Source organism: Entelurus aequoreus, linkage group LG22 (assembly GCF_033978785.1).
Source record: "Entelurus aequoreus isolate RoL-2023_Sb linkage group LG22, RoL_Eaeq_v1.1, whole genome shotgun sequence".
NCBI lineage: Eukaryota > Metazoa > Chordata > Actinopteri > Syngnathiformes > Syngnathidae > Entelurus > Entelurus aequoreus.
Window position 1 is genome coordinate 24,656,848 of NC_084752.1, and position 17,592 is coordinate 24,674,439.

At 38.3% G+C, this 17,592-nt stretch overlaps 1 protein-coding gene across 2 annotated transcripts in view; it reads right to left on the minus strand.

The window, feature by feature from the left end:
* Positions 1-745: 745 nt before the first annotated feature.
* The window catches only part of pdcd4b (programmed cell death 4b), a 32,876-nt gene continuing 16,029 nt past the window's right edge, over positions 746-17,592 (minus strand). Inside the window, exons 4-12 of one of the 2 annotated variants that reach the window (XM_062033210.1) lie at positions 15,262-15,356; positions 14,286-14,399; positions 13,988-14,209; positions 7,281-7,378; positions 4,044-4,158; positions 3,836-3,943; positions 3,660-3,770; positions 3,458-3,593; positions 746-1,410 (exon numbers count right to left, since the gene is read on the minus strand). In XM_062033210.1, coding sequence (XP_061889194.1) covers positions 1,337-1,410; positions 3,458-3,593; positions 3,660-3,770; positions 3,836-3,943; positions 4,044-4,158; positions 7,281-7,378; positions 13,988-14,209; positions 14,286-14,399; positions 15,262-15,356 — 1,073 coding nt within the window. In that variant the 3' untranslated portion in view covers positions 746-1,336. Of the gene's footprint in view, positions 1,411-3,453; positions 3,594-3,659; positions 3,771-3,835; positions 3,944-4,043; positions 4,159-7,280; positions 7,379-13,987; positions 14,210-14,285; positions 14,400-15,261; positions 15,357-17,592 lie in introns of both variants that reach the window. The other variant, XM_062033211.1, reaches the window with a different exon arrangement.

Below are 17,592 nucleotides of genomic sequence, written 5' to 3' on the forward strand. Positions count from 1 at the left end.
GAAGGAAAGATGAATGCAGAAATGTACAATCAACGCTTCCCATCCAACAAGATGAAGCTTGAGAGGTGCTGCAAAGAGGAATGAGCAAAACTGTCCAAAGATGTGTGCCAAGCTTGTGGCCTCATATTCAAAGACTTGAGGCTATAATTTCTCATAAAGGCACATCAACAAAGTATTCAACAAAAACTGAATACTTATGTACATGGGCTTTTTTAGTTTTATTAAATTTGCTAATTATATATGATTGTCATTAGATAGAATTTTGAGGACAAAACTGCATTTTTTCCATTTTGGAATAAGGCTGTAAATGTTTACCGGGTGCACTGTATATTTTTTATAGAGTAATCAGAAACTTAGTTGATTTTTTTCCCCCCACTCTTGAATCACATCAACAGGGCAGCTTTCCATGGAAGATGTCCCTACCATGGTTCTTTGCAAGCCCAAATTGCTTCCACTCAAGTCCGTCACGCTTGAGAAGCTGGAGAAGATGCAGATAGAGGCTCAAGAGGCTGTCAGGCAGCAAGAACTTGCAATGAAGGAGCAGTCTCAGTCGACACCCACAGGCTGATTTTCTGTATTAGAGCTTCAATTGAAGAGGACTTTCCATCTTGGATACAAACACAACAAGTACCATCACCATTATGTATATATGTTCCTTTTTAATAATTGTATCCTATCCTTTTTCATATTATTGATATCTGATGATGCTAATGCTTCAATGTAATGTAACAATAACAAAGCGTGATGACTTATTGTTGTTTTAATGAACGAACTGAGAGCAACACATGAGAAATCACATACACCAGTGCAGTCGATATAAAAATAAACACTCTAAACACCAATACTTCCTGAACTGCCGTTTTTCTTGTTACCTTCAAGAATGACATCTTTGCGGGACAAGACAAAAGAAAACGTGTCAAAGAGCATAGAAAAAGCAGCTAGTAAGGGGGTCAGTATTGCAAAGACAAACAAGATTCCCCTGAACTTTCCGTACAAGTTTTTCTTTATAAAGCTCTTTTTTTGACACGAACCAGTCATTTCTGTACAGACGGTTGCCTTCTGGAACACAAAAAAAGGTGTGTCAAGTGAAATCAGAATACTGTGCATAACATGGAATGACTGACACACAGGTGTGGCACTTTCAGGGTTGGCTTATGTAATCATACTGCAAACACTGGAGGAAACCAACACACTTCTGTTGCAAAAGTGCAGCTTCGTCGACCTGCCTCCGTTCGAGAACTCAATTCTCTCGACTCTTACGAGAAGTGCAGGCAAAATATTTTGGAAAAATATGCAAGTAAAAAAAGTACGGTAGCTTCATCTAGGAACGGGTACATTAAAAGAGCTCCTTCTTAGCGTTCCAGCTTGACGACACCCCCGTCTCCCTCACTGACAAACCTCTTGCGGCCCCTGGCGGGAGAAAGGAGAGACATTAATCACAACTTTCATACACAAATACAAAACCAGTGAAGTTGGCACGTTGTGTAAATGGTAAATAAAAACAGAATACAATGATTTGCAAATCCTTTTCAACCTATATTCAATTGAATAGACTGCAAAGACAAGAGACTTAACATTCCAACTGGAAAACTTTATTTTTTGCAAATATTAGCTCATTTGGAATTTGAGGCGTGCAACATGTTTCAAAAAAAGCTGGCACAAGACGCAATAAAAAATGGCAGCACGGTGGCAGAGGGGTTAGTGCGTCTGCCTCACAATACGAAGGTCCTGAGTTGTCGTGAGTTCAATCCCGGCCTCGGGATCTTTCTGTGTGGAGTTTGCATGTTCTCCCCGTGACTGCGTGGGTTCCCACCGGGTACTCCGGCTTCCTCCCACCTCCAAAGACATGCACCTGGGGATAGGTTGATTGGCAACACTAAATTGGCCCTAGTGTGTGAATGTGAGTGTGAATGTTGTCTGTCTATCTGTGTTGGCCCTGCGATGAGGTGGCGACTTGTCCAGGGTGTACCCCGCCTTCTGCCCGATTGTAGCTGAGCTAGGCTCCAGCGCCCCCCGCGACCCCGAAGGGAATAAGCGGTAGAAAATGGATGGATGGAAGAGGCAAAAAATACTGAGAAAGTTGAGGAACGCTCATCAAAGACTTATTTGGAACATCCCACAGGGGAAAAGGCTAATTGGGAACAGGTGGGTGCCATGATTGGGTATAAAAGCAGCTTCCATGAAATGCTCAGTCATTCACAAACAAGGATGGGGCGAGGGTCACCACTTTGCGAACAAATGCGTGAGCAAATTGTCCAACAGTTTAGGAACATTTCTCAACGAGCTATTGCAAGGAATTTAGGGATTTCACCATCTACGGTCCATAATATCATCAAAAAAGAGATTCTGGAGAAATCACTGCACGTAAGCGATATTACGGACCTTGGATCCCTCAGGCGGTACTGCATCAAAAAGCGACATCAGTGTGTAAAGGATATCACCACATGGGCTCAGGAACACTTCAGAAAACCACTGTCAGTAACTAGAGTTTGTCGCTACATCTGTAAGTGCAAGTTAGAACTCTACTATGCAAAGCGAAAGCCATTTATCAACAACACCCAGAAACGTTGCCGGCTTTGCTGGGCCCGAGCTCATGTAGGATGGACTGATGCAAAGTGGAAAAGTGTTTTGTGGTCTGACGAGTCCACATTTCAAATAGTTTTTGGAAACTGGATATGGTGTCCTCTGGAACAAAGAAAAAAAGAACCATCCAAATTGTTATAGGCGCAAAGTTGAAAAGCCAGCATCTGTGATGGTACGGGGGTATATTAGTGCCCAAGACATGGGCAACTTACACATCTGTGAAGGCGCCATTAATGCTAATTAGGCACGTACAGGCTTTGGAGCAACATATGTTGCCATCCAAGCAACGTTATCATGGACGCCCCTGCTTATTTCAGCAAGACAATGCCAAGCCACGTGTTACAACAGCGTGGCTTCATAGTAAAAGAGTGCGGGTACTAGACTGGCCTGCCTGAAGTCCAGACCTGTCTCCCATTAAAAATGTGTGGCGCATTATGAAGCCTAAAATACGACAACAGATACCCCGGACTGTTGAACAACTTAAGCTGTACATCAAGCAAGAATGGGAAAGAATTCCACCTGAAAAGCTTCAAAAATTGGTCTCCTCAGTTCCCAAATGTTTACTGAGTGTTGTTAAAAGGAAAGGCCATGTAACACAGTGGTAAAAATGCCCCTGTGCCAACTTTTTTGCAATGTGTTGCTGCCATTAAATTCTAAGTTAATGATTATTCGCAAAAAAAAATATGTTTCTCAGTTAGAACATTAAATATCTTGTCATTGCAGTCTATTCAATTGAATATAAATTTAAAAGGATTCGCAAATCATTGTAGTCTGTTTTTATTTACGAATTACACAACATGCCAACTTCACTGGTTTTGGGTTTTGTATATTTTAAATATGTATCACAGGAAAACAGCATGCTGCACTAACCTACAGGGACAAAGATCTCTTAACTTCACATCGATGACACCTATACTGAAGCTCTTTTCCACAAACTGCTCAAGGAGGAAGTATGCACGAGGGACGTCAATATTAATTTCAGCTATGTCCATATAAACTCTTTCGTAGCCCTGAGGAAGACAGAAACGAGAGTGAACAAGTGCGGTACATAACCGAACCACCAGGTGTCATCTTACCCTTCTCATTTGCTCCACAGTGATGATGGACGATACAGAGAGTGAGCGAAGAAGCTGCAGAAGCATGTTGAATGTTTTCTCTCCCTTAGACTCCAATACCATTACTATTGCCTGAAAGAAAGTGTTGGGAGTCAGGTCTGTTGGTCGATGGCATGTGGATGTGTGCGTGTGCTCACCTCATAGACAAACTCATGGTGGAAATGAGGAACCTCTAAATCCCTCAAGCATCTCTCAGCCTCCATGCTGTCTCCAGATAGAATGTATTCCTTCAGCAGCAGGTTCATCTGATATAGCGCATGATCAACATACATGAGGTTCTTGCACAAACACAGCGGACCAGAAAATGAAGATGCAATGATTTTTACACATGAAGGACTATTTCACCTCTTTAACGAGCTGCGTCACAGGTCTCCGTCCCCCACCTGCGGACCATTGGTTGTCTACCCGAAGACCCCCTTTAGTCATTTTCAACAGCACTGTCGCCCGGTCAAGTGCCGCCCTGCAAGATCAGTTCATTATTCACGTCAACATAGGGGTATAAAAAAGTAGGGTTAATTTTAATTTTCATGTATTTATTTCAGGCAATGACATAAAGAAGTACAAGTTGACAAAACATAATAATATAAATTAATATATTGCATGATTGTCCAGTTTTGCCTGAAAGGGAGTGGGAAGAAGATCATTTATTTAATCCCACCCCCAGTTCTCCATTCAGTGATTATTCACATGAGTTTCACTCTTACTTTGTTCAAGGATTATAATACAGATGTTGTATCATAGTGGCATTACCACACGTAACAATAATTATTACACTGTAACAATCATTTGTGTCAACAATGTAGGAAGAATGAATATACCAACAATGGTAATAGACAACATAGCAATAATGGTAAGGAAACATTGAGCACATGTTAACACTTTGAGACAGAGTATAGCAGCAGGTCAAATTAAAGACCCTCATCTCTATATTTGAACCAGACCCCATGTTTGTATAATAGTTTAAATCGATTAATAGTTTGGCATTGCTTGTGTTGTAAGTCCAGTTTGTTCCATAGTTTTACTCCGCATACAGACACACAAAAACGTTTACGAGTGGTTTGAGCTCTCGGCAATAAGAAATATCCAAAGCCTCTCAAGTTATGAGCCTGCACTCGTCTTATAAAAAAACGTTGTAGATTAGGCGGCAATAATTTGTTAAATGCTTTATATAAGATTATTAATGTATTATATTTAACAAGGTCCTCAAATTTGAACATCTTTGATTGCATAAACAGATTATGAGTATGTTCTAAATAACCAACTTTGTGAATGATCCGCACTGCTCTTTTCTGTAATATGATCAGAGGATGAATTGTGTTTTGGTAAGTATTCCCCCATACTTCAACACAGTATGTAAGGTATGGCAGTACCAAGGTGCAGTATAGAGTACGGAGTGCATTTTCATTGAGGTATAGTTTTTGGTTGTCTCGATACAATACCGGGTAACACTTTAGTATGGGGTAACATATTCACCATTAATTAGTTGCTTATAAACAAGCAAATTAGTAACATATTGGCTCTTAATTAGTCAGTATTAAGTACTTATTAATGCCTTATTCTGGATGGCCTTATCCTAACCCTAACCCTAACGCTAACCCTCTAACCCTAACCATCTAACCCTAACCAAATTACTCTAAATTAAGTCTTTGTTACTTAGAATATGTTCCCTTAGTGTCCAAATTACTCTAAATTAAGTCTTTGTTACTTAAAATATGTTCACTTAGTGTCCAAATAACTCTAAATTAAGTCTTTGTTCTTTACAATATGTTCCCCTAGTGTCCAAATAACTCTAAATTAAGTCTTTGTTCTTTACAATATGTTCTCCTAGTGTCCAAATAACTCTAAATTAAGTCTTTGTTACTTAAAATATGTTCCCCTAGTGTCCAAATAACTTCAAATTAAGTCTTTGTTACTTACAATATGTTCCCCTAGTGTCCAAATAACTCTAAATTAAGTCTTTGTTACTTACAATGTTCCCCTAGTGTCCAAATAACTCTAAATTAAGTCTTTGTTACTTACTATGTGTTCCCCTAGTGTCCAAATAACTCTAAATTAAGTCTTTGTTACTTACAATATGTTCTCCTAGTGTCCAAATAACTCTAAATTAAGTCTTTGTTACATACAATGTTCCCCTAGTGTCCAAATAACTCTAAATTAAGTCTTTGTTACTTACAATGTGTTCCCCTAGTGTCCAAATAACTCTAAATTAAGTCTTTGTTACTTACAATGTTCCCCTAGTGTCCAAATAACTCTAAATTAAGTCTTTGTTACTTACAATATGTTCCCCTAGTGTCCAAATTACTCTAAATTAAGTCTTTGTTACTTACAATATGTTCCCCTAATGTCCAAATAACTCTAAATTAAGTATTTGTTATTTACAATATGTTCCCCTAGTGTCCAAATAACTCTAAATTAAGTCTTTGTTACTTACAATGTGTTCCCCTAGTGTCCAAATAACTCTAAATTAAGTCTTTGTTACTTACAATATGTTCCCCTAGTGTCCAAATAACTCTAAATTCTTTGTTACTTACAATATGTTCCCCTAGTGTCCAAATAACTCTAAATTATTTGTTACTTACAATATGTTCCCCTAGTGTCCAAATAACTCTAAATTAAGTCTGTGTTACTTACAATATGTTCCCCTAGTGTCCAAATAACTCTAAATTAAGTATTTGTTACTTACAATATGTTCCCCTAGTGTCCAAATAACTCTAAATTAAGTCTGTGTTACTTACAATATGTTCCCTTAATGTCCAAATAACTCTAAATTAAGTCTTTGTTACTTACAATATGTTCCCCTAATGTCCAAATAACTCTAAATTAAGTCTGTTATTTAGAGTATGTTCCCCATACTAAAGTGTTACCCAATACCGATAATAATCTGTGCCATATCAGCACAAATATTCAACACATAGTTGTATTATTTTTTTAGTGTGTAATGTTAGAAAATGCTTGGCTATACAAAACCACTCAAACCGAGAACAAAGGTAGGTATGAAAAACACTAATGGAGGGACTCTCAAACTGTGGTACGTGGGCTTCATCCGATGGTATTAAAGCACTGTGTTTTATCTTCCTATATTCAAACATATTACATATAGCATATTTGACTTTTTTTAATATGAGGCCCTTGGTGGAAAAGGTTTGGACACCCCCGAAGTAAAATATTAGAAGATATCAAAATAAAAAAAATATATACATAAAATATAAACAAAGTTTAGTTAGTTAATTACTACATACAGTATGTCTGTAGTATGTTTACCTTATATAATATACTTTATTAAGATATAAGAAAAGACTAATTTTGTGCGCTTTTAGTTGTTAACTGACTGTCAATCTTTGCACAAGTAAACGTGCTGCAGGACTGCTTGTATCGGTGTTTATACTGTATCGGAGATTTTAGATACAAGTTGATATCATCCGATAACGGCCCCACATCCGACATCAATATCGGATCAGGACACCCCTAATAATAAGTACTACATGCACACTCGAGTCCAATACAAGTACTGGAACAAAACAAAATAAATATATAGTCTCCGTCAAAACAAAATAGAACAAATAATATAATTTTTAGTCATACCTTGTGTATTCACAGCCAACTCGGCCTTTGTAGCCCTCGATGTAGCTCTTTGACAATATTTGGTCATTAACAGCGCGTGCAATAAAAAGGCCCATCAACTGCAAAATAGAGAAAAAAATAAAATATTATTGTAAAAAACAAACTGATATTGATGTCAGTTAATTGGGTCTGTTTCATAAGCAATGACGTCATGCATTAATTAAAAGAACAAGCTAAACATGTAGATACTGTTTATAGCAATATTTCTCCATTATGATTGTGTTGTAACAGACATTTTAAAGTTTGGACTGCTGGCTCCTGAGTAAATAACTGTGTGCATGTGTGTGTGTGTGTGTGTTCTAGTCTACAGTCATGCAAGCATGTAATTTTGGGTAAACAAAAGAGCTGGTTTTGTTGCCCGGGCTACTACAAAGCATGCACTCAGCACTGCAACTATTGTTCCAGTACGGGCAAGAGACGGCTCACTCTGGAGGTGGCTTGACTGGCTGCCACATGAAGAAAAACAAAAGTGTGTGTGCATGTGTGAGAAATTGAGAAAGTCACACAGGGAGACAAAGAGGGATAGTTTTTTTTTTTGTGGGGGGCCGGGTAGATTTATAATGCTCTTATGAAAACACACGCACACACACAGAGCTGTGAGAAAGGACCAGTGAGACCGAGAGGAAGGGGTCATCTGCAGTGGACTACAAATAGGCCTTTCAAAGAGCTGTGCTGAGTTTGCATTTTTAGATAGCGGCCAGACAATGACCAGAGATCTCATGTCTACGCTACAGGACACACGCACAACTTACAGTAATATTCGGACTGTAAGGCACACTTAAAATCCTTTCATTTTCTCAAAAACCAACAGTGTGCCTTATAGCCAGGTGCACCTAATGTATGTGTTGATTCTGGTTGTGCTTACCGACCTTGAAGCAATTTTATTTGGTACATGACGTAATGATAGGGGTGGCTAGCAGATAGCAGTCACACATTAGAGATACATGCGGACTGCAAGTTGATGCCTGTTGTTCAATAATTGACGCTAGCAAGTACCTGTAAGCAAGCAACACCAAAACGTTGATGTTTCGTTGAGAATATAAAACATTACACACAACGCTCAAAAATCGGGCAAAATGTTTTAGTACGACTTTGGTAAGCTACGAAGCTGCAGCGCTTGATGGAATGCGGAGCATTACGGCTGCCATAGTCAGGCGTACTGTGCTTCAACATTCAGGTATTATTATGGTGTGTGTATAAGGACCCCAAAATGGCACCTATGAGAAGACATGTTATCTGGCGTTTTGTCTTGCCCAGTTATGAAAAAAACTACTTTTATTTCCTATTTGTACCTGATGTAGTGTATTTGGGATCTGCATATGTCCCGAAGATTTGCACGCATGCGCCATTGTAGTCCGCACTGTAATCAATAAGCTCCTTCTTTTTCCTCTATCCTCTCGATGTTTATCCTCCACTGTTGCCATTTCTAATATAAAGTAGCGTAAAGGTCTAACTTATATTTGTCAGTAGACTTGCTACGGAAGCGCTTAAAACTACCGGTACAACATAGATGACGGGGAGAAGACGCTGTCGAAGTGGAGCCACGTAAATAAGACCGCCCACAAAACGGCGCATACTGAAGAGACTGTCAGAAAGCGGCTTGAAGATGATCTTTAAAATATAATCCATGCAACATTTTGACAAAAGAACCACCATTACATGTTGTGTAGACCACAAAGAAGTATTTTAAATGTAGAGACAAATCAAAATATTACCCCTTAAATGCGCCTTTTGTATGAAAAAAGACCTGAAAAAAGACCCGCTCATCGGCAGTGCGCCTTATAATCCCGTGCGCCCTACGGTCAAAAAAATACGGTATTTTTTTGCATTTGTGTCTTTTATCTACTCAAAAACATGGATTTTTTTTTATTCCTTAAAACTACAAGCCTGCAACGCTTGTGTTTTGGGTTGGGTACTGAAATTTCTTTTATGAAGGCATCAGTAAATTGTAGTAACCAGACCAAAAAAAAAGAAGTAGCTAGCAAGGCCTTATTTCAGGGTTGAATGAGAAGGCTCCACCTGCGACAAGTGCTTGAAAGTAATATTATGCAAGTAACCTCTAGTAAGTAGACGCGAGTATTGACGCTCTTTTTAAACTTTGTCGATCTTAACACGTCAACAGTAACACTGCCACAACAACACATAACTTCCTCATGCAGCCATAACGGTCACGGTGTGCAAGGTGCATTCACGGACCCCGGAATTTTGAGCATTAACATTTCAGCACAAGCAAGTCGGGTTTTGTTATGAATTCTCTATGTTCTGTATTCTTGCTATAACTATTATTATTATTTTTGAAGGTATTACTTAGTTATCATTTGATTTATATTATTGAAGTATTTAAATTACTAGTGTGTTACAAATAAAAAGGCATTGTTTTTTTTAACAAAAAATGTAATGTTCTCCATTTCTTAAGTACGGATTCGGGCTCTGACAGTTTCAAAAGTATCAAATTGGTACTACTATCGGTTAAAATGTAAACAATGGCCATTCCTACTTTTTTGTGGACGGCTAAAACTGAGTGTTCTGTTGTTTGAAGTGTGCCAAACAATCTAATTAGTTTTAACAGTATTTAATAAGAATATTATATAACATGTTTAAAGGTTTTATATGGAAGTATTATTGTAGCAAAACTATTTGCAAACGCGTATCTCGAACTCTGCGTCTGTAATCCGATTCACGTGTCCGTGTATTATTTGTGTGTCTGCATTTTAATCTCTGTATGTGTGTAATCAGATTTGCAAAATCAAAGTCGATGCCTTGCACCCACTCATGTTATTCTGTGTTGAGGCCACCACTGCACTTTTTTTTTGTAATTTTGCGTATCGTTCACAATCACTATAAGAGAAAACATGTCTTTTTTTTAGGATTTTATAGATGATTAAAAAAACGCTTGAAAGATGCGACTGATGGGAGTCACCGTTGTAGCCTTCAAAGCCCTCTAAAACAACTCAAAACCCTCCATCAACCTTTTAAAGACACACTTCAAGTCTATATATAATGTAGTAACAGACACGTTCATAACTATATGTAAGATGTACAATAGTTACCGTATTTTATTTTGCGCATTGATTTTCGTTTGGCCCTGCGATGAGGTGGCGACTTGTCCAGGGTGTACCCCGCCTTCCGCCCGATTGTAGCTGAGATAGGCTCCAGCGCCCCCCGACCCCGAAGGGAATAAGCGGTAGAAAATGGATGGATGGATGGATGATTTTCGTTTCCATAGCAGCGCACTTCTGACTTCTGTCAACAAATGTGTGTTCCTACTTCCGGAAACAAACACAAGTATGTTGTAATCATGACAGACTTGATAATAGACACCAAAGACGACTATTTTTGGACAAATGAGGATTCAAAACCGTATCTTTTTGAAGCTGAAAATACTGAGGATGAACTACTGCTTCTAGAAGCGAGCACAAAGAAGTGGGTGAGACGTTGGAGCAGGCGGAAGCCGAGAGAGTGACATCGGTGTGACTCGAAGCTGTAAATGTGGAACTTGAAGCCAAGCTTTTTTGACATGGAGTGCTTACACAAATAAATTGGAAAAAACTTCCCCGTCCAGCTGGACCAAACAGACAACTATCCATTGAGGGAGTCACTTTAATATTGATCATGATACACGCAGCACGTCATGCTTGTCATTACAACTACAGTACAAACGTTGTCTGGCTGGCTATGTACAAACAAAACATGAAATGTGGGCTAATACTTTACAGATGCTGTAATAGGATTGTTCATGTTTTTCAGTCAGTACAGATTGTTGTCTTATCGCACTGGGTTGTGCATTACAAACTCCAACGGGTTTCGTCCTAGCTTATCTCTTTCCGTAGCAAGCGTTTATGGCTAATACCGAAGCATGCCGATGTGTTACCACGATAGAAAAAAAGTTCCTCAGTGTTCGCTCTTACAATAACAATAACAATGTTGCTACAGCTGGGTTATTATACAGATTACGGAATGTAAATGAAGTATTGTTGGTGGTTTTTGTGACTTAGAGATAGAATTGATTGCTTGCCACCAAGAACGAGCCGATTTTTACATGTCAGAATGCAAAAAAAACCAACCTTTTGTCTTCTTGTCTCTCATAATGATTGTGAACGATAGGCAAAATTTCCCCCCCAAAAAGTGCAGTTCCCCTTTAAGTAAAATGTCATGTTTTAGCAGTAAATTAGTTGTCAGAAATATGTTTGTCTTCTTCAAATAAGTTATCAGTAATGTTGTCTGTGAACAAGTTAGGTTTTCTCACAGGATGAATGTCCCACGACAACAAGATAGAGAAAAAGAAGACGCTTATCGACTACGGTGTCGCCAAAGACTACAAAGGCGGACGCACACAATTTTTCAGGATTTATGCAGATCCCAAATACAGATCAGCAGGTACCAGATGGTAAGAAAAGTTGCTTTTGCATAATATTGCGAAAGAAAATGCCAGATAATGTGTCTTACCTTATACACACACCATAATAATACTGGTATGTTTAACGCGCTGACAATCCATCAAACAGTGCAGCTTCATAGCTTACCAAAGTAGTACTAAAACATTTTGATAGATTTTTGAGCACCATCTGTAATGTTCTATATTTTCAATGGAACACATAAAATATTGGTGTTGTTTACTTGAGTCATATTGCCATCACATTGCAGTCCACACGTATCTCTTATGTTTGACTGCCATCTACTGGTCACACTTACCATTACACCATGTACCAAATAAAATTGCTTCGAGGTCTTTAAGCAAAACCAGAATTATTCCGTACATGAGGCGCACCGGGGTATAAGGCGCACTGTCGAGTTTTGAGAGAAAAAAAGGATTTCAAGTGCGCCTTATAGTCCGGAAAATACGGGAATAACATGAGTGGGTGCCAACTAGTGGTGGGTATAGGGAAAGGAAAGGTAAAGTTGCAGTCAGTCAAGTCTTTTTACACATTCAGATCGCTGCATGGACACACAAATCTTATACGACAGAAGTTTCGCAAAAATCAGCTAATTAGGCTTCCTGCTTCACACAAATCTGAATACAGACACTTTTTTTTTTTTTTTTTACACTAAAAATGTAGTGTAAACACACAGATTTTTTTTTTTTTTTGCACACAAATTAGAACACGCACACATAGATCTAATTACACACACACCGATTGAGATACAGACACACAAATGAGTACATGGTAGAGATGCGTGGTTTGCGGACACACCCGCGGTGTCCACGGGTAATCCGCGGGTCGGGCGGATGAATGACGAAAAAAATAGATTTTAAATAGATTCGGGCGGATGGCGGTTGAACCAATTCGGAAATATATATACATAGTAAATGTATAAAGAGAATCCTATGTGTCCCAGCAACAAGTGCCGCAAGTGAGCGCTCCTTCAGCGCAGCAGGGCGCATTTTAGAGGCCAGGCGCTCTCGCCTGCATGAATCCTGGCACTGTAGATGCCATTTTATTCTTGTATAGTGCTAAAAAAAAAAAGTAAGTAGACATACGGTTGGATATGTTAAACGAATTAGTCTACGTTACCTAGGCTATACCAAATAAGCCCATGTCTAACCTATATTGAGTTCGGTCAGCTGAATAATTGTGATGGTTACGTGTTGTTTGGGCGCACTACAATGCAAAGGAATTAAGGCAATTGCGTTGTTTATTCTGTTTTTTTTTCTATTGGAGATATACTACTGTGTGTTAATTATTTGGCCTCGCTTTCAAGTGAAGCGCATCTCCGATTGGCTACAATGTAAGGCCCTTTAGCCTGCTTTGTTTGTCGCGACCGTCTATTTTCATTATAATTCAATTATTATTATTTATTTAATTTATTTTTGTTTAAATAGGGATGACATACATATGTTGTTGTATAATTTAAGTTTGTGTGCGTGATTGACAGCCTAAGGCTTATAGGCACATTTTTTATTAATTTTTTTATTTCAACTTAAAAACGTATGAGCCTATGCCTCTGCTTACAACATAGGCTATGTGTTTATCTTTATTTTCCTGCCTGTCGTTGACAATGGAGATTGTCTGATATTTTGTCATGGCTGCAGATCAATCAATAAAGGTTCATTTTGTCGCAAAATTGTTCACTGTTTCACTGTGCACCCCGCCCTCGTCCCTATTTGAGCATTATAACGTTAACAAGTTAATATTCATTGAAATAAATTCAGAACATTTTTTTTTACCTAACGAAAATATAGGCCTTGTCTTTCTAAATAATTTTTTTAACTTCTTAAAAGCATCGTTCTGCTTGCTGTAACTGCGCACACAAAGTGTGAGGAACGCACTCCTGGCAACAATAGTCAACACTTTCTTAATGGAAATGACAATAATATTATAATAATGATAAATACCGCCCGGGTGGCGGGCGGTTGTGGTTTTGATAAAATGTTGGTTCGGGTGGATGACGACTTTCGTGATGCGGTTGCGGATGAAATAATTGCCTATCCGCGCATCTCTAGTACATGGACACATCAGATAACAGATGCACAGATTGATAAACGCATTTGCAAATAATTTTGCTACAATAATACTTGCATGGTTTTACCTCACACGTGCTTGTATTGTATATGTGGTGTTGATCTTTTAGGCTTTTAATTGACCAAAATGTGGTCAAAACTGGTGAATGTTTTTATGTAAACAGCGTTCACTAAATTTGGTGTTTAGCTTCAATGACCGCACACTCACCCGAGGGGCTCCAGGTGTGTCCAGCACTAGCTCAGGGAGCTCTCGGAGGAGTTTGTCAAAGGATTTTTCCATGTCACTGCGGAACAAGACAGACCCACAGAGATCAGCCAGCAGCCTGGAGGTCAGCTCTCGATGGCTGGACTTAGCCTCCAGGGCTAACGACACAGCCAGTGATGGCACCTCGCTCCTCATGGGCCCCAGATTCAGCTCTGATAGCAGCTCCTAAATGTACAGACAAATAGCTCAACTCTTAGTGAATTCATTGACAGTTCTCCTCATAGTCCTGGGCCATGCTTACCGCTACTTCATTCGTATCTCCATGTTCAAAGTACTCTTGCACGATGGGCGTGACCGTCTTCTCAAAGTCCCTCTCATCCAGCGGAGGAACCACAGTCTCATACACACAGTTTTCCTGAGAAAAAACATTCCACATCCCATGTTTAACATATTTATGAATATGTGTAACATTAACATTTGGAGCAGATTTTTCACTTGTAATAGATTAAGTATTATCAGTGTACTTAAATATTGTCAGTGTACTGTAGATCAATATAGGCCGATTTTCGTGAAAAAGTATGTGATTACCATTGCTGATTATTGCCGGCTGGCTGATATTGTATTCATTTTAGCTTGCAGTTAATTATGTGTCATCATACACAGTGTGGAGCCGCTCCTCTGAGCTAATAATAATCACCATCATTACACTGACTCTGACTCTGACTCCCTCCCATTTGCTGCAAACAAAGAATAAAAACTGACAAGGGGAAGTGGATTGTATTTTTTGTTTAAATTCCAAATCATTGTAGCGACCTGGATAATAAAGTTAGGGTGTTTTGTGATTTCAAACTATGAGTGCACCACAGGGCTAGTGACAACATGTGTGCATGTGGCTGCTGCATAGGAAGAGTGTCAGTTCAGCTTTTTGTTTTTGCTTTTGTTTTGGCTAAACAGAAAGTTGATCCATCACTCCCTTGTCATTTATATTTATTTGATATATAGTACTGCATAGAACTTTATCTTGTGTCCAAAGTGTAAAAAGGTTTACTACCCATTATTCATGTTTACATTGTTTCAATATAGAAACTTTTCTATTTATGAACCCTGTTTTTTTTAAAGAACCAATTAAGTCCGTAAATCGAGGTATACAGAGCAACACCTATGTAAAAATGTAAATTATTTGTTTAAAAAGACATTTACCATTGTCTATTTTACATCAGAAAATGTGGTATTTTTAAAACGAGTGTGTCCACTTGATATTAGAAAGCAGTCAATACCTGAGCTTCATCATAGTTGGGGTCTTTCTCATCTACTTGCTGGGGTCCATAAACCTCACCAGATCGGCCCCACACGCCTTTGCCTCCAGCCCCACCTGAGGACAACATTTAGGCACAATGTTTGAAACCGTTCCTGTCATCAGAGCCTTTAGAGCAGGCGTGTCCAAAGTGTGGCCCCGGGGGCCATTTGCTGCGTGCACCTAACTTTTTGAAAAAAAAAAAAAACAGTACAAAAAAGTGGATAAAAGACCATACAGGTGAAATGTAACAAGAAAAAAGTTGTAATGTTGACTCTAATAACAGTGTTGCCATACATGCGGTTTGCCATTGCGCATAAAATAATAATGAATTAAAATCAATGTTGTTATGAAGTAGTGTTAGAATAATTATGTCTATATTATCACACAACTTTTATGCTTAAGGGCCGTTGCTATAGTTATTATCAATTGTGCTGAAGTTGTATTTTTCTATCTGTGCAAAGCTGGCAATCCAAAAGATTGCAAGGCGTCTCGTATCAGTGTTGTGTCCAGACTCGGCCTGCTGACTGCCAAGGCCGAACATCGAGTACTGTGACGCAGACAGAGCAGAGACAAGGTGATATCACGAGTGTCAGCACATTTGCATTTCTTGAATAGCCATATATTGTGTCTAACTGAGGTTGCTGAAATTACCCCACCTCCTCCAGCAGCAGCTTCAATGATGTAACCAGGGACCTCCCAAATAAATACAGGATCACGTGGGCTGAACTTTAGAGTGTAGCTTGGATCTGTAACTAGAGTACAGCCCAAAAAACGTCTCTCATCATTTGAGCAAAATGTTACTCTGTCTCTGCATGATTCCTTGCTTCTTGTCTGTTTAATAGATGTCAACAGTGTTTGAACCTGACAAGTAGTGACCTATTCAAGGCTCCAATTATTTCAAATCAAATATTCCACTTTGAATTATTTTTTGGGAGAAAATATTATGTGTTTGCCATAAAAACACTTTTTCTTTGACAAAAAGGATAAAAAAATAAACAAAAAAAGGAAAGAAATTATAAAAACATAATCGTCATATAGATCTGAAATTGATCAAGACATTTAAGCATTGAAAGTAAAAAAAACATTATTACTTAAACATTTTTACAGTTTTGTGAGTGGGGGCCCTTTTTGATTACTTAGAATTGTTGTAATTTTTTTTTAAACTGTCATTTCTCAAAAAATAATAATGAATCGTAATCAATGGTGTTATGAATTGTTGACCAATTTAAGGTTCCAATTACTTCACATCAAATCTTCCACTTAGACATTTTTGAGGGGGGAAATGTAGCATATTTTGTGCTTTTGCCATAAAAAAAAACAAAAAACAGGGTTTCCTTAACAAAATGGGGCATAAAACCTTTTTTTTCCCAACTTTATATCGAGGTTGACCTACTGGTTAAAACAAATATTTATATTGTAATGGTTTTGAAAATTAAAACTATCAAAATGGCCCTGCATTCTTTTATTTTTCAGTGTGCGGCCCTCTGTGGGAAACTTTAGAGGACTCTCTTAAAACATGTATTGTAGACACTTGAAAAAGACAAAAACATGGTTTTAATTCCTTGAAAATACATGTTCAACCCTAACATAAAGTAGTGATGACTGGATGATGTAATATGACAAACATCGAGACAAAAAGACATGTTGCTATAAATCAGGACCAATCCTAAAATCTCTTTAAAGGGTTTATAACACTTGATCAGATGAAAAGGCTTAGGCTCAAACATGAGCCCACTTCCAGACAAATCTTACTAGTAGGATCCCACACAAGCTGTGCACCAGTTCTTTGGTAACTCAAAACCTCAACTGCAGTTTGAGGTTGCCGAGTTCCTTTTAGCAGAACACGTGAACGCACCAACAGATTGCAGACACTTCACGAAACCTGCAGTAAAGCAGCTTGTGTACAAAGCTATATTTGACAGCCTCCTATATTTAGCCCAACTGCTTATGTGAACATATGCTGGGCATATATTTTTAAAGCAGGAGATCTAAGACCTCAAAATTGCAGGTTACATAAAAGAGAAAACATACTGCATACATAATATATGCATACACAATACATAAGTGTTACCCTTAATTCAGATATATAAATGTAAAATGTATTTTTTTTTTAAATAAATGTTTTATTAAGTAAACAATCAAAAGTTATAAGATATGCAGTGTTTCCCATAAACTGCCAAGATACCTGTGGCGGTGGGGGCGTGGCTATGGGCGTGGTCACCATGAAATCATCGAGTAATTTGCATAATTTACTACAATGATTTGATTTTCTCTAAAAAGGGTCAAAAAATGTATACTTACTAATTAATAA